The sequence below is a fragment of the Ascaphus truei genome, chromosome 4, assembly GCF_040206685.1.
Source record: "Ascaphus truei isolate aAscTru1 chromosome 4, aAscTru1.hap1, whole genome shotgun sequence".
NCBI lineage: Eukaryota > Metazoa > Chordata > Amphibia > Anura > Ascaphidae > Ascaphus > Ascaphus truei.
Genome location: NC_134486.1, coordinates 343,741,260 through 343,768,129, shown reverse-complemented (window position 1 = coordinate 343,768,129; position 26,870 = coordinate 343,741,260). Strand labels below are relative to the sequence as shown.

The following is a 26,870-nucleotide window of genomic DNA, read 5'->3' as shown; positions in this document are numbered from 1 at the left end:
TAGAAGTATCACGAAACACTGGCACATCTTGGAAAACGACAAAAGAATTGGGAAAACCTTCACCAAACCACCATTATTCTGTTACCGCAGGGGCCGAAACATAGGTGACCTATTGACACAGGCAGATCCGGTATCCAAGTATGCCAGCCCTACGAATTGGCTCTCCAAAACTCCCGGTGTACACAAATGTCATGGCTGTATAAACTGTCAACACATGATATTGGGGAAAAGCTTTGTCCATCCACACAGTGGAAAAGCCATTAAAATAAAGGATTACATGAACTGTGAGAGTAAATTCGTTGTATACATCATCCGGTGTCCATGTGACCTGTATTATATTGGTAAAACTACACGTATGTTGAAGGAGCGTATGAGCTTGCACCGCTCCTCCATCAGGAAGGCATTACTTGACAGTACGAATAATGAGGATCTCAAACTGCAACCGGTAGCGAGACATTTTAAAGATCACAAGCATAGCTTGGCAACGCTACGATGCATGCCCATCATGCAAGCACATGCTGGCCCCCATGGAGGAGACAGGGGCAAATTGCTGTTACAACTTGAAACTCGCATGATTTTTGAACTGAACACAATGGCTCCGCGAGGACTAAATGAAGATTTCAAATTAGGATGTTTTTTGTGATTGCATCTTTTGAATTATTGTTCTGTGTCCTTTTCTCTTCATTAATGCATAGAAGCTCATAATTAGGTTTCCATTGCCGGGACTTTGCATTATTGTTCCCCAATGGTGCAGTACTGAATATTAATATTTAACCAGTATGCCATTTACAATTGCCTAATTTATATACATGTTTTTGCTCTACCTCCTCCTTTCCCTTGTTATCCTTCCCTCCCCTTGCCCTCCCTCCCCTTGCCACCTAAACAGTCACCCTCAACTCTTGAAATTGTTTTTATTCCCTTTGTGTTGATTCACTTGTTCCTTCACTGTCATTTTCTTTAGGGAGCTGCCACACTGATGCAATTGACACTGAATGGGGTACCAGATCGGCGTGACACTCTGGTGCTGTCACAGAGCCTTGCACATGCGCAACTTTACTTTGAGCTGACTTCCCAGGACTTTATGACGCCACACATGCGTTTCCTAGCAACATTGGACGCTAGGATTTTTTTGTCCACCGGGGGAGCCTGTACTCATCTGCCCATGTGAGATAGCATACATTGCTCTGTCTCCTGATTTCCAAGATGGCCGCCGTACTACCTCATACACTGATTGCACTCGTGGAGCTCCAGGATTGTACAATTAGCTGCCTCTAATTGTCCTCACATGGTGAACTATGGGGTATATATGTTCTCTGGGTGTCATTGTCTGGTAGCACCCCCCTGAGGAAGGTCCTGCCTAGGACCGAAACGTTGGGTTTATAGTGTGCTGTTTTGTAACTGCTAATACATGTCTTTTTGCTTTATCTGAGTGTTGCTGCTTTTGTGCCTTTTCTTATGGGAAGACAGGGTTTCTATATTGATTTCTATGGAGCATGCACCTTGACTTTACATTTGTTGCTTGGAGTGCTGGCTGCTGCTTTTTGTTGTATATATATATATATATATATATATATATATATATATATATATATATATATATATATATATATATATATAGAAAAATATAAGAAAAAAAAGCGCCAATTATTGGACTTATTTGTTGGACTCTAGAGGACTATCTGCATTGAGCAGATTAAGGCAAAGTTCACAGCACTACACACAAAAAAAACATTTTTTCTGTATAATTGTATGTTTTTAGCTTTTTTTTATATTGGACATTCACAGTGCATTTTTGGTATATTAATTAATTTCATTGTTTAGGATATATTGCATTGATATATCATTATATTAATTCATTAATATTATGTTGATGTATTTATGATTTATACCGGTTCAATTAATTTTATATATCCTATACTTCTGGCGTTCCACACACGAGCGCAGACCCCTATTGTATATATGTATATATATATATATATATATATATATATATATATATATATATATATATATATATATATATATATATATATATATATAAAAAAGGGAAAAAGTATTCCAAAATTAGCACTCGGGTATACTCACTAAATAAAGTTTATTATAGACGTCACATAAACAAAACACACATAGATTAAAAAACATTCCCTGACAACCCCTTACAACAATGAATAAAGGATAAACCAAATATCAAGCAAAAACAAACGTAAGCGAAAGGAGTAAAGAATATGTAATAGCACCTATGTATATAAATTGCAAGAGAGGGTACACAATAGACCCTCTCCCCAACAGGACCGTCCGGTCAGCTAGATGCACACATGTAAGTATGGGAAAGGAACACAGGTAGAAGCTATCTTGTAGTTACCACAGCATATGTTCATGTTATGTTTACTACCATATATTATTAGCACCAATTTTTTTTTGAGACTTCTACCTGTGTTCCTTTCCCATACTTACATGTGTGCATGTAATATATATATATATATATATATATATATATATATATATATATATATATATATATATATAATCAAAAAATAGATAGATGATACCGTTCTGTGGCTAACGAAATGCTTTTATTTGTGCGAGCTTTCGAGATACACTGATCTCTTCTTCCGGCGATGTTACAATGAATGAAGCAAGGATAACTTAAAAACAGTGTCTCTTGGAATGTTATCTGTGCTTCTCCTTCCCCCGTGTGGATGTGTTTTATGGCTAGAGGTGTCAAAGGGTAACTGAAGGCAAGTGAAGAAAGAGTGTGTATGTGTATCAGTGTGAATAAAAATGAATGGAGAGCCCAGAGTATAAACAGTGCTCTACACAAGGTGTGTGTGGAGTGAGAGGGATATAAATGGTGTGGAAATGTGAGACTGTGTAGCACAACTAAAAGTGTGTGTGGATACTATGTGGTCCCTATTGGTGTATATGGATGGAAAAATAAGGAGTATTAGTATGTGTGAGAGACAGCTGTGTGTGCATACATATAGCACAGTATGTACAGACATGGCCTTTAGCGCTCATGGGAAGAGAGTTCGCTAGAACATCGCCGGAAGAAGAGATCAGTGTATCTCGAAAGCTCGCACAAATAAAAGCATTTCGTTAGCCACAGAACGGTATCATCTATTTATTTTTTGATTATTGAAGCTCGGCTAACACGGTACTGATACCTCTACATGTATATACACCGGTATTACAGATAAATCTTTTTAGCAGGAAATTTCTGCTTTAAAGTAAACACATTTTTATTCAGCTGCATTTTTGTTAGACTTTGCCTGCTGCCTTCGGAAAACCTTGAGTTGGGAATTTGAAGTTGGATCTTCCTTGCATTTCAAGGTTAAAGTTCAAAAACGTTTGCAGACCCTTCAGATAGGAGTTAATTAAATGACGTAACTTACACATTTGAAAACATACTATTCTTGGAATGCTAAATCTTTTAATTATGGTTCTCCAAATCCATCTCCCTCCTGATAGTTGACAGGTTCGGTCAACTGATAATTCAGAGCTGTTCACAAAGTCAAACAAATATGTGCTAAGTGTCTAAGTTAAGCATCACAAATGTTGTTTGGAAGCTCATGGCAAGAAATAACTAATCTAAATATAGTTTATGTAAATATTTACAATGGCTCGGACTACATGCATTGAAATCAATACACACTGTAATTCTTTTTCAAGCTCATCTAAATCTAATCTGCGCTATGACAGGTCTGAGCTTTAGTTCAACATTATGAACTCTCTCTACTGTTCTCTCCATATTCATCAATGCCTGATAAAGATGTCCTACTCCAACCTTTCTAAAACTCTTCATTTTTAATCATCACAGCTAATTTGTATAGAAACTTGGAGGGAAGGATTTTGTTGAAAACAAATTGACAGAGTGCCTTGTGTAATAAAATCAGGTTGTCACCTAAACCCATTAGGGGCATATGTTGGTATGTCATTGTTTATGCTCTTACATTTGGTGCATATTTTCTTATTCTTTGTATGGAGTGCATCACATTCATACATATGAATGCATGAAAAATTGTTTGCGTCTATTTGCGTTTTTCGATCAATGCAAGAAAAACTTGTCAGAGAATTTTGATACATTTATGGCATACAAAAGTGGTGCGTGCTTGAAGTTTGATAGAGTATTACATTTGATTTAGCTATGCACGCCACAGACCACATCCTAACACCACCTCGAACATCCACCTAATACAATCATTGCTTTCCTGGTGAAAAAAAGAAGTTGACAAACAAAACCCGCTTGATACACAAGCGGTTTTATGCATTGGCCACAGAGACGCACTAACTTGCTATTATTCTGTTGGTCTGTTGCACAGCAAAATTCCTTTTTGCAACACTTTATACAGAACCACCCCCTCGGTTTTCACCTAAATAATTGTGTTCCATTTTTGATTTGCCCAACCAAACTCTAATGCAAAAAGTCCTGGGGATAACCTCTGCTCCTTTGATGTCTCTCGCGTTAAAGGGATCAGGACACCGCAGATGCTGTGCATTTTCTGATTCCTTAATCAAACCAATTGAGATTTATTTTTCAACCTCTTGTTTAAAGCTTCAGATTGTCATTTGGAAGAAAGATTTGTTTATCCAAGTATTGACATATTTCATGAAGTTGTTGAAAAGCATAGGCCTGGAAACCAGATTTATGACCTTTATTAAGTTATTTGTAGACTCCCAAGATGATTACGTTCCCATCCTTTGTTGCTGCTTTCTCAACACAAATGCAGCCTTAAAAAAGTTTTGACTTTGGCACATGTTAATACACTGATATCTTTACCACTGATTAAAACTACATTCTTTGCCATATCTTCAATTGGATTTTTGTTTGGATAATTAGTGCGCTACACTTTGTGCGAATGTGGTCAGATAAATCAAGAACGAGTACTTCTGTCATATTAGATTAGTTTGGCGATAGGAGAAGAATGTGTCTTGGGAAAATATCTTTCTCTCTATCTGTGCGTGACCCTTTATATCTTTATCTTTGTGACCTTGCATGTCTGCCAGACTTTCCCTTTCAGCAAGATCGCTGCTTTGTGTTTTTGCTAGAATGGGAAATGTTTTTCTTATCAATGTAATATCCATCTACACACTGCCAGGTACTGCAATGCTGATGAGCGTTTTATTCATCAAAAAGGAAGTTTTTGCATGGTTCATGTCCTTTAACCCTTCTGCTCCCAGACAGGACAGCAATGCATTGCATAGCAGTCCTGCAGGGGTACGTGTTTTGTCTATGCACTGAAAGAGTTAATTCTGGAATATTTATCTATATCACCAAAATCAAATGACCAGGGAAGGAGACACAACACTACAGGTTGATGAAGAACATGGTATTTAATCCATATACACAGGTATCTCATCCCTGGTCATTTGATTGGTGAAGTATCTTTTTTTATATTAATTATGACATGAGCACTTGCTAATTGTTTTCTATATATTGTGTGATTTCTCTTCCTTTTTTTTCTGTATATACAATATATACACACACAATGCACATGTTTTAGCACATCTCAACCCTTTAGTTAAACTGGGCATTAGTGCATGATAATTGGATTATAGAGAAAAAAAACGTGCAAGGAGCACTCACAAAAACAATTGTATCCTACCACTGGTGCATGTCGCTAAAAGTACTGGCGAGGGGAGAGAAAATCTGACAGAGGAGAGAAAACTTGACGGCACTCCACTGGACTTGTGTAAAATCAATAGTTTTTATTATACTAACATACTGTAGTGCCGACGAGTATTCTAAAACCAATCTGGGGCAATCACCAACAAGACACAGGTACATGCTGGGTACATGCTGCAACATTTCTGCAGACAGACTAATGGCCCATCGGATCAACAGCGGGGATCCCTGACAGTCCCATTCAAACTGAATGGTACTGCCAGGGACCCCTGCTGTGTTAATCCAATGGGCCATTAGTCTCTGCAGAAATGACACTGAAATGTTTGCAGCATGTATGCAGCATGTACCTGGATCTTGTTGGTTATAGCCCCAGATTTTCCAAGGCAAGTGTTAGAATACTCGACGCACCTGTATACAATCAATGTTTCTGTCCTATTCTTGAACCTTTATGAAAAAAAAAAAAAATATATATATATATATATATATATATATATATATATATATATATATATATATATATATATATACAGTATATATATGTGTGTGTGTGTGTGTGTGTATAATGGTAAGAAAAACAGTAAGCACTCCAACGTTGTAATCCAAATAAGCCTGGTGCTAGTCCCATAAATAATGCAAAGAGTACGTTACCGGCCAGCAGAACAGCAAAGAGAGGCAGCACTCAGAGGTAAGTGTACAAAGAATTGTATTGTAACAGACACAAAAATCCGACGTTTCGATCCCCTCTGTGGGATCAAAACGTCAGATTTTTGTGTCTGCTACAATATAATTCTTTGTACACTTACCTCTGAGTGCTGCCTCTCTTTGCTGTTCTGCTGCCCTGCTGGATGGTAACGTACTGTGTGTATGTGTGTGTGTATATATATGTATGTATGTATGTCTGGTCACGCATCTGGGGCCGACGGCACTCGGGCCTATGCAGTCACGTGACAATTTTTTATATATATTATATAAAAATTGTCACGTGACTGCATAGGCCTGAGTGCCGTCGGCCCCAGATGCGTGACCAGACAAGTAAGTCCGCTGCCAACAGGGCCTATAGGGTAGGCTACTCCCTTCACTGTCCCCAGACTTTCCTGTAGGGGAAGCAGCCCCAGAGCCCAGGTTACTACTAGCCAGATAGAGGGAGCTAATACGTTTTAGGATTTATTAGTAACCAGATTCAGCAACAAGGTACCCAACACCCCTGTACAGGTATCACAAGAACAGTTACTACTCCTGAAAAGAGCTAGTGTTTTTCTTCCGGGATGCCAGCACAGCTTGGCAATCCTGGGCACTGCAGTCAGTAGGATGGTTCCCCTGAGCACAAGACACAGTCCAGTAGAAGTAGACCTCTGGCCACTTCCCCAGACCTCCAAGGTACATCATTGCTAGTAGCCTCCTGGCTACTGCAGCCTTTGAGTTGGGGACCATCACCAGCCTAAGCTGCCCCAAGCTGCTTAAAGTCCTTCCTGGAGGTCGCTCAGACTTGGCAGCCTGAGTGTCCGATGGCATCCGCTGATAACATCCGTGGAGATATCCGGTCACTTAGACATACCCACTGCACTTCTGGAACTCTGGCTTGGTTAGCCGATTATAATAAATCAGACCAATCAGACAAGGAGGCATGGTTACAGCAGATAATGTTACCCACAGGGAGTGTCGCTGAGAGGAGGAAAAATTCAAAGCTGGCTAATCCCATGAGCGGGTCAGGGCTCTAGGCACCCCACTAAACTTGGCGCCTCACTGTCCGTGTAGGACAATGCTCCTGCTTTGGGATGTAAATTCTCCCAGCAGGTGGTTGACCTTCCCTCCATTGCCCAACCAATAACAGGCCCATACAATGGTGTTCCTTTACCTGGGATAACCAAGAATCAAATATTTTGTTAATTTTATTGAAATTCTGGTGTTATTGACAGTGAAGGAGAGTTTGGATGTACTGCTGCGACCAGCTTTAATGCTGCTTTTGCCCGTCTTGTCCCGCAGCAGTTTTCGGGCTGGCGCCGAACTTGGCCACGCGCCAGCCCATCTTCTCCGCATCTTTCCCTCCCCCTTCCCTTCCCCTCGCTGTTCCGCTCCGCTCCACGCTCTGGATTAATAGCATACCCCCTTACCTTCAGCCTCCTTCGGGGATGCCTGGCGTCTTCGGGGATGCCTGGCGTCTTCGGGAATGCCTGGCGCACGTGACCGGCGCCCGGCTGTCGTGCGGCATGCTGCGAGAAAAAAAAATAGCCGCGTCTGCCCACACATTGCGGTGGCGGCCGCATTAGAATAAAAGTGGCCGCCAGTGTAGGTGTGGCATTGGAAGAGAAAAAGAGTATTAGTTCTGGTATGGACATGTTAAGCTTCAGGTAACAGTGGGACATCCAGAAGGATATTGCAGTGAGACAGTTGGTGACACAGGACGGGACATAAGAGGGTGGATATGTCGGGGGAGGAGAGGTAAATTTGTCTGTCATCAGCAAAGTCCGATTGCATTTGTTCACCAAGAAAAGAGATGTAAAGTGAGAGTAGCAGAAGGCAAAATACAGCCTTGATGAGGAGGCACCAAAGAAGGAAACACTGAAGGAGTGGTTTGATAGGTAGGACGTGAACCAGGAGTGTGTTCTGGAGAAGGGGGTGATCAACAGTGTCGAAAGGCAGCAGAGAGATTCGGGAGGATTAGTAAGGAGAAGTGACACTTAGACTTAGTCATGAGTCATTGGCCATTGGTCTTTGGGGTTCAAATCGGGTGATCTGCAACATCAGGGACAAAAAAGGGGATGTAAGAGCAAAGATCCATACAGTAGAAATCAAAAAGAAACACTTACAATGCAGCACTTACTCCGGGGGATTCTTCATCCAGTTAACTCCGCTTGTGTGAATATGGGTAGACGAGGCACTATGTTTTGGGTCATTATCCACTCAACCTAGCCCTTGTCAGCATGTAACATGCAGTACAGTTTTTCCTACAGCTAGAGGGGAGGGAACACAATAACTCGTGATCGCCAACTTGTGTTTCGGGCTGGTATTGCATATAACTCCACATATCAAATTTCTGCCCGCTTTCAGGTCTGACTTCACCCAGGTTAAATTGCGGATAACGCATATAAATTTATTGGAAAATCTCACATAAGGGACAGGCTCGGGTCAGGTAAATCCCGGATACAGACAGACTACATCTGTGAATGCACCAGTCCGGCCATGCTGCGCGCTGTGCAATGCGCGTGGCAGGATTTGGAGCAGACAAAAAATGTGGTCACGGCACATGAGCGTTTCCACCAATGAGGGTGAACTAACCTGGTGACGTCACGGCCACGCCTCCCCGTCACATGAGTGAATGGAATCCACAAATGGCTCAGGCGACAGGCGCGCGTGCATACTTGCGCTCTGTCGTGTGCTCTATGGCCGCAGCTTTATGTTTGTATGCATTTACTGCAGGAGAAGTGGACCGCACACGTACACCACTAGCGCATTCAGAGCTGTCGTAACCGTTCTGCTCTCTGAAGTTGCATCCCACAATGCCTTGACTAGCGCTTTGGAAGGCATTGTGGGCTGCGACTCCGGACACCAGACTGGTCCTATATGCGCCATCTTTCTATATGTGTGCGAGTGTATATTGTGTATAAAAAGAGGGAGAGTCCTATTCCTCTTGGAGTAAAAATACTCCTTCAAAGTTTTAAATTAGTATTTTTAATACATAGAACAAAATCTAGCGCAAACTCTGCATCCACCTTCTCCCCATCGATGAAGATGATTGATCCAAGTATAATGCACTGTAATTTGAATAAATATTGACTTCTATGGACAAAAGAAACAATATAAGAGTCAGTCACTGGAACAGACAGAATTGGTGTGAAACATTAGTGCACGTCTTTTTGGTATGTGTAGACGGACGTTCACAGAGGTACACAATTGGAGACTTTTATAAGGTGAAATTATAATAAGGCTTTATTGTGCCTTTTCCTTTTCATCAGGAAATCCATCCAAACACAGGGGGGGGGGAACAAAGCTTCTATTCACTTGGGAGTATTTCTAGTGAAACACTATGCAATTAATTCACATCTCCCTTAGTCAAGCATTTCTCCCAGCCCCAAACACATAGCATGAAATAAGCAGATATAAGAAGTCTCTTAAGAATGAAAGTCTTATCTGTTTCTTGGAGGGAAAATCTTCTCTGTTCCTGGTTCAGCTCCCTTCCCTCAGGGTGTGTCAGATTCAGGTTTAGTAGTTTTCCCTGTGTCTTGAAATCAACTCTTCTGTGTCTTCTGGCAGAGCTCAAGACATGGTCAGCTCCAGAGATCTGTGTTCTCTTGGTCAGTCTCTCCTGGGAGACTCAAGAACCCCTGCTCTGTCTCCAAAGGTCAGCTCACAAGTGAGCTAAGGAGTCACTTCCTGTCTCAACAGACAAGCTTTTGTAAGCAATCTAAATCAGGCAGGTGGTGTTTATTAATTGACTACCAGCAGTTAACCACCACACTGCTAGATTAAAGGCACATTACTTGAACAGGGATTACTCCCCTGTTACAGTATGCAATAAATGATTACATCTAAATGGAATATTTAAAGCATCTTGAAGTGTTTCCGGTTTTACTTGTGTAACCCATAGACCCCCCCGGTCGCAGATCGGAGCCCCAGGGTGTGCTAAGGTCTGACTACCTGTGTCTTGGTGGTGCATACCTGTGAGGAACAGGAGGGCCTGAGTCTCCCGCGATGGTATGGGGAACAACAGGGACAGGCTTCTGGGGTACATGCCTTCATCTGGTTCTAGTGGTGCAGCGCCTCCATCTCTGGCAAGCCCTATCAGGGTAGGGTGAAATCCTTCCAGAGAACCCCGATCTGGGGCGAGAGATTTCAGTCTCACACAGTCTCTTATAAAACAAGTAGCAGCAGCTCTTTATTGTCCGCAGCAGCACACAGCAGTATCAGGTACAGAGCAGGTCTTCTCTTTCCAGACTGTACCCCTTCAGGATGGTCTGGGTGTTCTCAGTTGTTTTCCTGCCACCACCCCAAGTCACAGGCACTCAGGGTGGGGCCAACTCTTCCTTCACCCCCTAAGCAGGGTGAGGGGCACTGGTCCACCACAGCTCTATAAGCTCTACTCAGGGCCTGCCTGAGCTCCTCCAAATGTGATACATAACTCTCCAACTCTGCACTCTCCTGGAACTCACTCAACCAACTCTTCCTCCTCTGAACCCAGGACAGAACTGCTTGTCACTGACAGGAACAGGCAAGACTAACTTTAGACAGCCCTGCCCCTCATGATGTCAGCAGACCCCTCCCCTGTGTCTCTTGCCTTAGACACAGAGTCAGGTGGCCTACCTTCACCACTCAAAGCAGGGCTTGAGGTGGGGAAAACCCATGATAACTACTGGCAGCCTGCCCTTAGCAGGACTTACACCAGTAGGAGGAAAGACATATAGCCCAATTTCTTACCAGGGCTACACGTGTTTCTCTTTAAGAAGGCAAGGAAGAAAGAGCATACTGTACATCAGTGGTTTATATTTCAGTCTTTCAGTTATTTGAAACTGTTGTATTTGTAAGCACAGTATCTTATTTTTGTAGAATGTTTAATTATAATACTCCATTCAAGTTAAATGAATACTGTTAATTACGTTTTCCCCCTTAAAGGAGATACAGCGCTAAAGATACAGTAAGGTCTATGCATTCAAATCAATGAGAATGAAAAGTATATCCACACGTTTTAAATTACAGGACTTATAAAAGAATAATGGTATCTGAAGAACCACATATACGTTCAATACATATAGGATAAGCTTTGTTTGACTTGCTCAAAGTCCCAAAATTATCAGATGAAGATAAACGAGTGGGGTCTGGAAACGTAACGGGGGTCTATACAGTAACGTGCTGCAGTCAGTAATGATCATTAACAGACATTCAAATGAATGGCAGAACACTGCTTTCCTTTGCGTTATTACAACGAGTAATACAAATGGTGGTGGATGTTGTTAGGAGGGCTTCCCTGAGCTTCTTTACAGTATTCACATGTCATCCACAGACCACATCGCAAATGGATTAAGGATTGGCATTCTCAACAGTAGGTTGGGTACCCCAATAATTAGGTAACAAAGTAAATAAATGAAATTGTTGGTTTGGTCCCTTTTTGTTATACATTATATGAAGTGTTTTATTCTATGTGGTTTCTTTTGTAGAGGTTTATTTTTAATCAACAATGTTATGATGATGATAATGCCTTCTATATTGTAGGACTTTAAAAAACTGTTTTGTAATAATTTGTATGATAGACTCCTGTAATTTTTCAAAGTGGTTATCAATTGTTCACTGTTGCTGAAGGTGATTTAATTCTGGGGTTAAACAAGGAAGAAAAACTCTGTTTTATTATATACTCCTACCCTGAAAAGCCAAAAGCAAAATGTAATTTGGCGTACCGTTGCAGTGATGAAGCTTATTTGTTTTTAAACCAGCTTTCGATATTCTCTTTTGGCATTTCCTAACTTAAATGTAGCATTGATTTCCTTGCATAACAACTGCTCTTTTGGGGGTGACACTGCAGAGATTGAGAGTTTTGAACCACTAGAGAATGTCTCAGCTGCTTCTAGAACAGGCCTACACAACTTGTAAAGTGAGAAGGGCCGAAGTGCTCCAAGGAAAACAGATTCGGGCCGCACAGGTAACATCATCATCATCCTCATATCTCCCCCAGCACCCCTCATCAGCCTCATATATCCCCCTGCATCTCACATCACCCTCCCAATGCAGCTCATATCAACCTCCCCCCTGCACCTCACATCACCCTGCACCTCACATCACCCTCCACCCTGCACCTCACATCACCCTCCACCCAGCACCCTTCATCATCTCCCCCAGCACCCTTCAGAAGTCTCCCCCAGCACCCTTCATCTCCCCCAGCACCCTTCATCTCCCCCAGCACCCTTCATCTCCCCCAGCACCCTTCATCTCCCCCAGCACCCTTCATCTCCCCCAGCACCCTTCATCTCCCCCAGCACCTTTCAGCAGTACCCATAGCACCATAAAGCAGTCTTCCCCAGCACCTTTGAGCAGTCTTCCCCAGCACCTTTCACCAGTCTCCAACCAGCACCTTTCACCAGTCTCCCCCCAGCATCTTTCACAAGTCCCCCCAGCACCTATCACCAGTCTCCCCCCCAGCACCTTTCAGCAGTCCCCATCATCATCATCAATCACCTCCCCACCCCATTGCTACCTGATCGAGGCAGCGGTGGAAGCGGGCCTCAGCCAGGAGCTATTAGCCGTGCGGCGCGAGGTAAGAAACGCGCTTTGGCAGCAGACCCCGGAAGTTCCGGTTCACACTGCTAGAGCGGGAGCGGGGACATAGTGCTTCCGCACGTCAACTGCTGGTGCCTGAGCAGGCTCGTGGGGGGGGGAGGAGAGAGCGAGCGTCAGTGCGTGAGTGCGTCACCGCACCAAGAAAGGGGGGGGGGTGGAGGGGGCCGTTGCGGGAGGGAGTCCCGGCGGGCCATGTGTTATGCAGGCCTGTTCTAGAGGTTTTATGTCCTTTGTTTTATTTAGTTGGTAAAATTACAGTATTTACATGGTTACATGGTAGATGAGGTTGAAAAACGACAGATGTCCATCAAGTTCAACCTATGCTAAATGTAGACGACGGATACTTTTAGCCTATATTTGTATTTCAAGTATTTTGATCGAGGAATGTCTGGATACTGATTGCAACTTGCAATAGTTTAAAAACTATGCATTCATTTCAACTGATTTTTGTATAAATCAGTCCATTGGAAATGCCATACAGGCACACCCCGTTTTACGTACACCAGCTTTACGTACACTCGCAAGTACGTACATTTATTTTTAGTTGCACCATTACCCCTGTGTACGTACGCATGCTTCGCGAGTACGGACACCAGGGGGCGGCGTGCATGCGCATCTCTCATCAATACTGCAACCTCCTTCATTGTGGTCTCTAACTGAGCCGGAGTGCAGGTAAGGGGGAACGGGGCCAGATGGCAGGGGGAACGGGGAGATCGGGCGCGCCATCAATCAGCAGCTATAGCAGTGATTCCGCCCGCACTGCAACTCCTGGCTTTTCTCCCTCCGCTCTCCTCTTCCCTCCTCCCTCCTCCCTCCTCCCAGCTCGCTCTAGCCTGCTGCTGCTGCTGCTGTAGAACGGAACTTTGCATGTGAGTTACGGGCTATGGGGGAGGAGGTGCTCTTCTACTGCATTCTGTGCTTGTCTGAGTGTGTCTGTGTGTGTGTGTGTGTGTGTGTCTGTGTGTGTCTGTGTACGTGCGTGACTGAGTGTGTGTACTTGCGTGACTGAGTGCATGCGTGCGTGACTGACTGTGTGTGCGTGCGTGAGAGATTGTGTGACTGAGGGAGTGCGTGAGATTGTGTGACTGAGGGAGTGCGTGAGAGATTGTGTGACTGAGGGCGTGCATACGTGACTGAGGGAGTGCGTGCGTGTAAGCTAAGCTGATCAAGGACCTGAGTAAGGCCGTGCGTATAGTGCCGGCGATGCCGCCCAAAAACAAACACATTGCCGCTGTCGCGCTTATAGTAAGCGCGACAGCGGCAATGCGACGGAGCGGACTTTGGAAGCCGGGAATATTTGATTTTTCAAGGGTTGTCACCTCATGTGACAGCCCCTGAACAAATCAAATGCCCGGGAGCCCGCGACGCCGCCGCAAAGCGAAATATAACTTTCGCTAGCGGGGATGGGTGACGTCGCCGGTCGCGGGCACTATACGCACGGCCTAAGGAAGCACAGCATTGTACAACACTGTACTGTACAGTATTGTACTGTATTGTTTTCACCAAAGTCACAAAAGTCCTAAAATATATATCAGTCAGTCAAATAAATGCACCTCACCTTCATGCTCTTTCAGTAAAAATACTGTACAGTAGAAGATATGCCCTCTCCTTCATCCTTCCTACATATTTTTAAAATGATTTTCCATTCATCCATGTTGTATCTACAGCACTTATAAGAAAAATCAGCTGACATTAAAGATTTTATTTCAATAAAGCCTACTGTATTTATTTTGGTTACAAATGCATTATTTACATCAGTTATGCATGTATATGACGTTTGCAGTACAGTACATGCATTGTAAGGTGGAAAAAAGGTAGTGCTTCACTTTAAGTACATTTTCGCTTCACATACATGCTCCGGTCCCATTGCGTATGTAAAAGCGGGGTATGCCTGTAATCGATAACAAAGGAAGGATCGTGCTAATAAAGTGGCTTTCTATCTTGACTAAGAATGAATGCATGTTTTTATTATATGACTGTTTTAATTCCATTGTAGTGAAGGGTTGCTAGAAAACTTAATGTTATATAGTCTGGGTACGATATACATTGGAGACTTTTACAAGATGCCAATACTGTGACTGTCAATGAAAAAAAAACCCAATCGGTGGTCTCTGTATACTGCATGCTTTGAAATGCTGTATTATTTTTTGCTCATGGCTGTGTCAAATGATAAAAACGTGCACATTTCTTTACATCTGGCACAGCTTGTTAGCTATGGACTTTTTTTGCCACATCATTTCTTGGGCAGAAAAAAAGGGAGCGGAGGAGGGTGGAAATGTTGCCCTAAAACATCTGTTTATATTACATGTACATGGACCAGTTCCTCCTATTGACATTCCCCAAATCGCAAACTGACAAACACAGAATCAAAGTATAGTAATGCATGGTAAAAATGCCTCTGCTACTGTATAACCATGGCTTGCAAGAAGAAACATTTTCTCTACTGAGAGGAGATAAACATCACATTGCTTAGGTAGTACTGCTCCCTTAATAGTTTTGGAATCCATTCATCAGATATCTCCTTTGCCATGGTGGTCAAATTTACCCTTACTAATAAAGTGAAAATCAATCAGGCAAACCCCCAGGATTTGTTGGCATGTAGTAGTAGTAGTAGTAGTAGTAGTAGTATGTCTTTATTTATATAGCGCCATAAATATACATAGCGCTTCACAGTAGTAATACATGTCGTAATCATATAAATTACAAATAATATAAATAGGTCATGGGAATAAGTGCTTAAGACATAAGAGTAACATTAAGGAAGAGGAGCTTACAATCTAATATGTAAATGTTGCTTCTAAAATACAGAATGGTTCCTTCTCTTACCTGTTGAATCTAGTGTTGATTGTTGTAAGAATATTATGGTCCATTTTTATCCCTCAAAACAGACAATATGCCACACCATAAAATTATTTTCCAAACATTTTATAAACGCTATCCTCACTGTCATACGTTTGCAACGAAAATGTATATGAATAATTTGCTACTACCAGATATGTTTAGCCTTTTTGAGTATAACGAAACCACCATTTTGCATCAAGCCTTCACATTGTAAGGAGAGCAAACCATAAAATGTGCTTAATGTAAACGTGTTTAACCGTGGAAGATGTTAAGTCATCCAAAGTGCCTCAAAATAAACACAATTATATGACCTAATGGATTGTAGAAATAATCTGTAAAGCCTGAACTATAAAATATGTTGCAACCCCTATCCATGAATGAAACATCAGAAACAAGCAACTGGTTTTACTTTTATACTCTATAGAGCCATCAGATTTCCGCGATGAAAGGATAATCATTACAAAGAGCCAACTTACAGTACTTTAGAGCAAATAGAATGTGCCAAAACAAGATGTCATTCTTTAAGTAACATTCATTGTAAGACTATTCTTTATTTACTGCACACAGCTTCTAAACCACACACGTCCTTTGTGTGTACTGCGAGTTTTTGAAACACGTGTTTACCTTGTATGAACGACTCTTCTTTGTCCTTTGAAATGTATCACAACCCAGAGCAAATTTACATTTCTCTAGAACCAATACAGAGCTTTGAACTACATAGTGGGGGGTAAAAGTTTGGATGTACGTATGTTGCCGATTAAAGTAAATCTAGTTTGGGATTTTGTGAAGGCTTCTAGTATAGAATCTGATTTATAAATGGATACAAAAAAAATGGTAAATAAAGCCTTCAAAATTAATATTTACAAGTGGATACAAAACTTAATGACATAAAGGAAGTAGATAGTTGTTCGTAGCTGGACATACTCATAATGATGAAGTGTTACCAACCTTGTCCCGCAGGAAATCTGTTAGTTATTTCTTGTTTTTAGTATATACAGGAGTAAAATATTAAAACGTATTTCTTTTTGCAGATGATAGTGTTGTGTGAAATGAATCGACTAACATTATTTTAATGTAGGTTCCTTTAATAATAAAAAAAAAGTGTGTAGAAAACGGATACTCCTCCAAACATTTTAATTGAACTTATTATATCCTCTTAAGAAATCCTAAAATAAAACCTTATCCACACAAGCTCCATTCCCATTATTCTTTTGACGAAAACAGATATAGTTTTATAATGGTTTAAATATAAAAATAAATGAAGTACTCTACTATGAATCTAAATATCTGTTAATAATCATGGCTAGTAACGATGGGCAGGTTCGGTATATCCATTTGTATTTTTTATTTTCATAAAATAAGTGATCGTATGGGTTTGTGAACGAAAAACTTGCAAACTTTCCAGCATTTAGAAATCAAATTTCTGCTTATTTAAATTTTTCCATATTCTTCTTTTACAAGTGCAAAACCAATCAAGTTCCAGCATAACCAAAACGGGAAAATGTTTTGGCCCAAAACCGCTAGTGTAATTGCTCCCATCAAATAATGGTTATAGTACTTCAGTGAGTAGACCCATTGGTGTGTTCAGTAACACAAACTCAGCAAATTGAAAACATAAGCAAAACGGTTACAAATTAAAAGACAAGCATTTGTTGCATGTCACAGTATTCTCCGGCACTTTATATAAGAACACAAGCAAATATAAACAGATGAACCACATCAGCCTTTTCATTCACACTATTCAAGGATTTCGATACTTTCTTAGCAAATTAACTTAATGTAACGCCATTTGTAATGATTTTGTAAGGTGAGTGGTTATAATGGGAACAGTGAAAGAACTGCTGAAACACACAAGCAGAGTCAGTGTTTTTTCTTTAAAGTGAAATGATTAACTACTTTAGTAGAGAGATTGGCATGTAAAATATTTGTTTTAAACTGTTTTTTTGTTTTTGTTATACATAACAGCACCTTCAAGTTATTAATTTTCAGGTTGCTCATTCTTTTGAATGTTGATAAATTGCTCCAGGTTATGACATGAGCAGGTAAAATGAAGCTAGTGTTTATATTGCTAAATAAAGAGACATGTCGGTTCTTGGACCCTATTTAACTGCTCCAGTAAGAAAAAGAGCTGGATGTGGTTCACAGCCTTAAGAGGTGTATCACTTCATTTAGTTTTGATAAATTACCCTATTAGTACAGTTCGCTAACTTGGCATACAGAGGAAGTCTTGTGAGGCCTACGTGCCCAATCCAAACATTTTTCATGTTACCCTCAGCATGCACTCTTATGCTGAAAAATGCTCTAATTGTGAGGTTTACAGAAGTTTTTCAGTCATGTTTTCAGAACTAGCCAACATACAGTATTGTTTTTACCAGTGAGTCAGGTTTGTCATCTTCAAATGTTCCGAAAAGTTAGACTTGGGTATCTATTCACATAGTAGTGCTAGCTGAAGCTCACAAATTATATACAGAGAGTTAAATTTCAACAACTAAATCTAAAGGGTTTATTTTAGGCATAGATTTGACACACGCAAATAGTTGGGGCCATGAGAACTTTTGTTGTTTTGTACCATCACAATGCGATACGTTTGGTTATCTCTGTTATAGAGATACTTCGGGGGTTATCCTTGAAAATGCGATAGTACCCATTTTCAATGGGAGTTTCCGTGTGATAGTTCTGCCGATCGGCATTATCGCGGCAGGAATGAATAACCCCATTAGACTCATTTTGCTATGCAGAAAGTGGGAAATAGTGAGATGTACAGTGGGGGGGGGGGGAAATGAACTGCTTAAAGTACTTGATTTTTGATGGAAGTTGAAGAAAACCGCTTTCTCCAGAAATGTCAAACCAGCTGGAGGTCATATGTTAAGTGATTTGTTTTTTTTTTAAAACAGATTTGCCGATTGCAACGCCACCTGTCAGCAGGAGAATATCAGCAGGACTTGTTCTCCAGCCTACCCGCTGTGTTCATATCCCCAAGCAGCCAGCCTCCCTGTGACAAACTCTCTGAAATGGTGCAGCTGTGTGGAGGCAAAGTGTTGAAGACGTTGCGTCAGGCTAAGATCTGCATCGGGGAGTTCACTGGGAAGAAACCCCCTGACATGAAGAGCGTCTCAGAAAAATGGCTACTTGGTAAGTTGGGAGGCAAGATACATTTTAAAACAATTATACACAAAAGAAAAATATATACAGTTCTGTAAGTTCTGGTCTGCCTTTTAAAACACTGGTAGGGCATTAGGAAGTTAGACTAATTTTTGTCTTCCTATTCCCCAAAAGTGCGGCTGAAATGATGTAAATTGACTTTAAAATAAAGCGTTTTAATCCATTGAACCGACAACTTATTAAGAGGACAATAGGATGTTTCATGCACACGCTTTCTGTAAATGAGAAAGCCATCCAATTATTATTTTTTAGATTTTTAGGTTCTTGGCAGGTCACTTCATTTTTTTAAATTTAGCCTGCAGAAGTTGTAACACTTATACACTTGGGGAGTTATAGTTAATACAGTGCCGAATAAAATGTAGTTATTCCTATTTTCTCAAGTCAGAAGGCTTTAATTTGTGATATTATTTATGACACTCGGAGGCTGAAATGCATTCAAATTAATTGCAAACCCCTCTGGACTGCATATTCTGACAGCCACAAGTCTGTACTCCCAAAACTGAACTCTTCCTCCTGCCTCTCCTTTACCTTATCTATGGTTTTCCTTAGGGCATTGTTGTTGCAAACTTTCCACCTCCTTTTCCTCGTTCACATACTTCCTATTCTATACCACATTCAAACTTCTCTAGTCCATGTATGGTGGAGAAATCTTCGCTGATGAATATACAACAAAAACATGTAAAAATGATGAAAGAAGCATAGTACTCTTACCCTTAGCAACCACAATTTTTTCTGTCTTCATTTGTTAAAGTTTTCATGTCAACTAACCACGCAGATTAATGATTGTAGGCCTTGAGGTTGGTATGATGTTCACCAAACCCACGCATCCAGCCAGGTTCGGTGTCCAAGCCAACCCTCAGGACTACTTTTTCATGCTCCTTTAGTCAAAGATTCAAATCCCAACCACACCAAACCGTGCCACCTATCACAAATGAACTTCAATTGTTATCTAGTTATTTCAGAGCCAGAGTGGCAGCAGCACATTGTAACTAGAAAAACAAAAGGAACAAAATATAGGGCAAGAGCATAAATTGTGGACTCTGTCAGCGTTTTGAACAGCTTGCAGTATATGAACTTTTGCCATGCACTGCCTAAGGCTGCGTCCAGGGTTGCAGCAGCCGTGTGGAGGCGCGCTTTCCCTGGCCTTGGTTAGCGCGCCATGCGGGGGCGTGTCGGGGGGCGGGACAGTGACGTCACGGAGCTGGTTCGCCCTCAAGGGGCGAACCGCTCACGTGACCGGCCCTGCGCTCCCGTGAGCGCTTGAATCTAAAATTTTCCTAAGACCTACGCTTCTGCACGCTTGCGGAACCGTGCGCGAGCCCCTGCTGAATCCGCTCTCATTGCGGCTGCAGGGGCTCACTGGTAAGCGAGAGTGCACCTCAGCACGGACGCTGACCATGCCCGAGGCCTTACTCTTCCACAGTTGTGCACAAACCACTTATATACTTCCCAGCTGTAACCTGTTTTCTCACTAAAATCCTTTTTTGTCCCCTCGGGCCTAATCTTTGCAACCTTTCCCTAAAATATCCTGGGTTTTCTGATTGAGACATCAGAAGTAAGTAAAATAAATGGTGGCTGCTGTATAAGAAGAAGCCAAAGTCAAGGGGATTTGGTAATTGATCTCAATACACAATAGCCTATCCCGTACCACTTTTGTCATCTTAATAAAGCTCCCGCCGTCTACTGAAACATAGATCATTGTAACTTTACTTTTTTGCATTGGAGCAGTGCAAGCTTTTCCCATTGATGGGACCTACCTTGTAGACCTAGGTTTTGAAGTGCATTTTGAGATATATATATATATATATATATATATATATATATATATATATATATAGGGATTTCAGCAGGGGAGACGCTGAGACAGATTTCAGAAAGAGTGATTCTGGAAGCAGCATTTAGGATTGATATATATACTGTATATCAATCCTAAATGCTGCTTCCAGAATCACTCTTTCTTAAATCTGTCTCAGCGTCTCCCCTGCTGAAATCCCTCTCCTGGCTTCCATTCAAATCCTGCATCTCGCACTCAATTCTCCTCCTCACTTTTAAAGCTTTACACTCTTCTGCTCGTCCTTACATCTCAGCCCTAATTTCTCGCTATACACCATCCTGACTCTTGTGTTCTGCTCAAGGATGTCTTCTCTCTACCCCTTTTGTATCTAAAGCCCTCTCCCGCCTTAAACCTTTCTCACTGACAGACCCACACCTCTGGAATGCCCTTCCCCTCAATATCAGACTAGCAACTTCTCTATCCACATTTAAGACCCACCTAGAAACACACCTGCTTAAGGAAGCATATGAGTAGCTCCATGGCTGATAATTAACACCTCATACATTAACCTTGGCCCCTTGCAGACGCACTTACCAGAACGCCCTCCTACAGTCTCTGTACGTTCTTCCTACCAACAAATTAGATTGTAAGCTCTTCGGAGCAGGGACTCCTTTTCCTAAAAGTTACTTTTATGACTGAAGCACTTCTCCCCTTTATGTGTTATTTACATTATTTGTTATTTATATGATTGTCACGTATATTATTGCTGTGAAGCACTACTGAATGTACATTAATCGCGCTATATAAATAAAGACATACATACATAGCCCCTTTAAGTAATGTGAGGTTTAAAACATGGCTGTTCTCATTGAAGGATGCAATAGAGAACAGATTACGGATTCTCATTTAGATTTGATGTGTTGAGGGAATCACCCGATACCCTGCAGTATACTGTTGCAAGTACACACGACCTCACCTTTACGAAGCAACAGACCTGCACCTTTAGCCATCATACATAATGTCAACGAGCTCCAATGCTGTGCTGGCACTGTAATTGAGCAATGACATTTGGGGGACACTAGCGCAGCGCTAAATAAGTGTAAGTATGGTCATCCAAGCGAGGGATCCTGATACTGATCATCACGTACACTTACAGTTTATGGTTATCTATACACCATCATTAAAGTATAAGAAAAGCGCCCATCCCAAGTTTTTATTGGTATCTATACACCTGCCAGTAAAAACGTTATTATCTCAAAGCACGTGTCTTGTTAAAGTTCTCACCTGAGCCAGGCCTAGTGCTGGCAGTTCACTACCTAAAACACCCAAACAGAGACAGTCTTGGGTCCCTACCCTGGTATTACCATCCAGGAAAATAAGCAGGGGTTACATACACATATACATATACACACTGTGACAAACGCCCCCTCTTTTGTAGCGCTGACGTCTGTCTGGGTTCTTCCCGACAGTCTTCTAGGGTTAATTATACAACAAACAGGAACATGCAATGTATTACGTTGCTTAACTCAGGCTTCTGCCTGCTTTATTTTCATCCAAGTAAGGTACTGCAGCTTTAACAAGTGTAGATTAGAGGTACTCAGATACTTTCATTCAGCAGTTCTCATTTCAGTGTTATAGTATTTCCCACACTGTTATTTCAAGTAAAAAGAAACCAAATTATAAACAAAATCCTATCCCTTTCAGGGATTTAACTACACATTAGAATCAGTCTCTCTAACAGCTGCTGGCCAACTAACCTGGTTCCCCAGCTTAAAACAATGCCCTCTCATTTAGGGTCACTTAGATACAGCACAGTCTTTCAGCAACAGCAGTAAACATTTGTTTTTGTCTTATCTGTTCGTGATGGGAACTCAGTCCCAAGTGTCCAGGCAAATCCTCTGGTACTGTGATACATGGAGGGGCCGTCCACCCCGAAACTGGAAACAGGGGAGCAGCGATACTCCCAGCCTCCAGGCTCTAAGGAGAGAGAGTGAAATGCAAAACATCTCTGCTCTAAATACCTGTGCATGTGATTAGAAGAGCAGGTGAGGGAGAACTAGAGGCATTGTAATCTGTGGTCTGGATTTTCCATCCAGCTGCCTGAGTTAATGGGAAGCTGTGGAACGGATCATTTTTAAATATTCCTGCACTTTCTGACCTAAAATGGGGCAGAAAGCTGCCTAACATCTTTGGACTATGTCACATATCCCCCTCCCCAGCTCACACCTACTGGGGTGAGCGGCCATGGACCTCACTGGGGTGAGCGTCCTACCTGAAATACTTGAGCTAACTCCTCAGTACAACATTAAGTATTCACATGACACGAATATGAACTTCATTATATATTTACCAACCGAAAAGGGCATTTTTTTTTCTATATTGTAAGCTACCACAATTTTTTTTCTTTCTTATACTACAGCCTTGTAATCTTAAGGGCCATCAACCCTGTATATTAATTTGTAGTTTAGCTACATTTTCAACACAGAGAACCAATATAACATTGTAATATTGACAAAATGCTTATTCTAGAGGCCTAATATACCTTAACTAAAATAGCTTATTTGCATAGTTAAGTGTCCGTGACATAGTCCACACGTGTAATAACAAAAAAATATCGGTCAATTCCCCAAACACATTTTATTTTTTTCTTTGACTTCCAGTCCATTACATTCCCTGACTTTATTTCATAGCCCGCTGCAACCTGCAAATGACTGGACTGTTTCTTTAGCTTCTGACGGAACTCTGGGGCCGGATAGTCTTTGTCTTTATATTGTGGCCCAGGGTGGCGAGATCCGGAAAAATTCAAGGCCAGCGTTGACCTTCGTCGCTTTTGCTTTGCAACCTTTGAACCTTTATGGTACTTCTTACTGCCATGTATTTTCTCACGACCATCACTCTCAGAGATTTGGGATTTCCCCTCTGGGGCAATTATATGGTACTTAGAAGATTAAGCACTGATTACCTTGATGGGGCTCTCACTAACTCCAGCTGTACACTGTGGCATTTTACCTTTGCAGCCGGCAGGCATGTAGTCTTGGGCCTCTCTTTCCTGAGGCCTACATTTATTCAGGCGGAAGTACCGCTGGATAACCAGTGACGCATTTCTCAGGGTTTGATAGCGAATCCTGTTCTGTCTCATCCTAGTCAGAGACTGGATTTTTATAGTTGCTCCTCTCATAATGAGGAACCTGTTTCGTACCATGCGGGCACGGTAGAATGATTGAAGAACACAGGCTGCTTTATTCCGGCGATTAAACTGACGAATTTTCATCCCTCTGTAGGCAGCCTGTAGGATGATAGTTGCGGCGCGTTTACGCCGATAATTTTCTCTTTCCCTTCTTCCTTGGATAAGAGCTTTGCAGTGCTTCTGAATTATTCTAATGCTTTTCTCCTTTTTCAAAACGTTAAGTTCCTCCACGAGAGAATTCTGTTTTAGGATAGTAATTACGGTGTTGGCCTTTTCCAGACTAGTCGTCACCTCTTCTAGCTCACTCCGTAAGAGAGACTCTGTTTTCTTCAAAGCCTCGTGCTCTTGTAAAGCTGGGAGTATACACCTCTGTAACGCTGCGTTCGCTTCTTGCACCTTCTTATAACATTCTCGCTCCTTCCCCAAATCCTGCCACAGGACTTCATAATCATGGCGGGGAGCTTGGAGTGCAGAAACCAAAGCCTCTTTATCCTGGTTCAAGGATTCAGCTTCCCTTTGCTCCTCCTTTTACTTTGCCACTGTTCCCGTGACAATTCTGCCGGTCCCTCCGGTCTGCAGCACATCTCGGCGCCTTTCTGACGCATGTCCTGACAGCGCAGGTTCAAGTGGCTCGGTCACTTCCCCTGTGACTTGAGGAACAGTTTTCTTTTTCTTCTTCTTTCTTTTTGCTTTATTAGCTCCAGAGATATCAGTGGTACTGGGCACACACTCACTGGTATCAGCTTCCACATCTTGCTTGCGCTCACAGGGCGTTGCTTGCTTTTGCAGCTGCTTGTCTTTGAAAATTTTGGGGCACACATCTTCCATGTGACCTACTTCACGACAGGCCCAGCATACTAAATTCATCTGTAGATACGGCTCTCTTCCAGGGGCCACATACGAATCGTCGTCATCATCATCATCATCATCATCATCGTATGGCCTGAAGGGACACTGTTTTGCATGATTATGTACATTACAAAACAAACATTTCACGTCGGCCATTTTAGAAACCCGGCAGGGACAATTTGCTAGCTGCAATTTCACTCACTTCAGCAACTTACATACAGCACTTGCTAGCTGCAAATGCACGCACTTAAGCAAAAGGCATTAGCTTTACAAACAGCACTTGCTAGATGCAATATTTCCTTCAGCAAAACATTTTGGTTTTCTGTTTGGGTTCAGGGTGCTATTGCATCCACACTTCGCACATTCTCTGTGTATGCTAGAAGCACAACTGATATACACAGTGGGACAGACTTCACTCATAGCATCTGTACTTTATCTTCGGCTGGGCGGCCATTTTAAACCCCCGCATTTATTTGCAAACCCACAGACTTTTTAGTGTCGACCCGCATTCTCCACCATATGTGACAAACGCCCCCTCTTTTGTAGCGCTGATGTCTGTCTGGGTTCTTCCCGACACAGTCTTCTAGGGTTAATTATACAACAATCAGGAACATGCAATGTATTACGTTGCTTAACTCTGCCTGCTTTATTTTCATCCAAGTAAGGTACTGCAGCTTTAACAAGTGTAGATTAGAGGTACTCAGATACTTTCATTCAGCAGTTCTCATTTCAGTGTTATAGTATTTCCCACACTGTTATTTCAAGTAAAAAGAAACCAAATTATAAACAAAATCCTATCCCTTTCAGGGATCTAACTACACATTAGAATCAGTCTCTCTAACAGCTGCTGGCCAACTAACCTGGTTCCCCAGCTTAAAACAATGCCCTCTCATTTAGGGTCACTAGATACAGCACAGTCTTTCAGCAACAGCAGTAAACATTTGTTTTTGTCTTATCTGTTCGTGGTGGGAACTCGGTTCCAAGTGTCCAGGCAAATCCTCTGGTACTGTGATACTTGGAGGGGCCGTCCACCCCGAAACTGGAAACAGGGGAGCAGCGATACCCCCAGCCTCCAGGCTCTAAGGAGAGAGAGTGAAATGCAAATGGGAAGCTAATGGGAAGTTAATGGGAAGCTGTGGAACGGATCATTTTTAAATATTCCTGCACTTTCTGACCTAAAATGGGGCAGAAAGCTGCCTAACATCTTTGGACTATGTCACAACACACATATATATATATATATATATATATATATATATATATATATATATATATATATATATATATATATATATATATATATACATTTGCATATTTGCTTTGCTGTGGAGGGTTTTTGTCACTTTTTTTACTCACCATAACTTAACTCAGTATTATGGTTGGCCCATCCTTTAGCTTCTTTGCATACCCAGTTAATCAACCACACACTGATGAGACCCATTAAGGTCGAAACAGCTGTCTGTGGGTGGTTTTCTGGGTATGCACCTTAACCCTGGCTGTGCTCAAAGCTGTGACCATGCAGCAAGCTTAAGCCTATAGGGAACCATGTTAAAAATGGTTTTTGAAGCAAAAAGTGGCACTGTGTGCTCATTTGCATGTCATTTCCCAGAATCCGTTGCTGCAGTAGAAGTGCTGTGTGCTGGGTGATAATGGGGAAAGGCGGGGTTGCAGACCTGCCTAAGACATGCAGATGAGCATACAGTTGTATTTACATTTATTTATATATATATATATATATATATATATATATATATATATATATATATATATATATATATATATATGTAGAGGTATCAGTACCGTGTTAGCCGAGCTTCAATAATCAAAAAATAAATAGATGATACCGTTCTGTGGCTAACGAAATGCTTTTATTTGTATATATATATATATATATATATATATATAGACATATGGTGACCAGGGGATCCTGATAGCCAAAAGAAGACAGCACACTGCAATGTTGATATCAAAAAAAGTGTATTACGTGACACAGGGCCGCCAACGTTTCGGTCCTCCCAACGGGACCTTCCTCAGGGCAGTGCACCTCAGACTGACACAAGCACCCATATATACCCCTTAACACATACTAAAAACACCTGACAACAATCAAGAAAATCCAAATAGCAATCCCAGAAACAGCCCACATTGCTTAACAGCCAATTCAACATACT

At 41.7% G+C, this 26,870-nt stretch overlaps 1 protein-coding gene across 1 annotated transcript in view; it reads left to right on the top strand.

Moving 5' to 3' along the window:
- Positions 1 to 26,870, top strand: part of MCPH1 (microcephalin 1) — a 321,427-nt gene that overhangs the window by 280,560 nt on the left and 13,997 nt on the right. Inside the window, exon 13 of the mRNA XM_075598207.1 lies at positions 18,622 to 18,859. Coding sequence (XP_075454322.1) covers positions 18,622 to 18,859 — 238 coding nt within the window. The remainder of the gene's footprint in view (positions 1 to 18,621; positions 18,860 to 26,870) is intronic.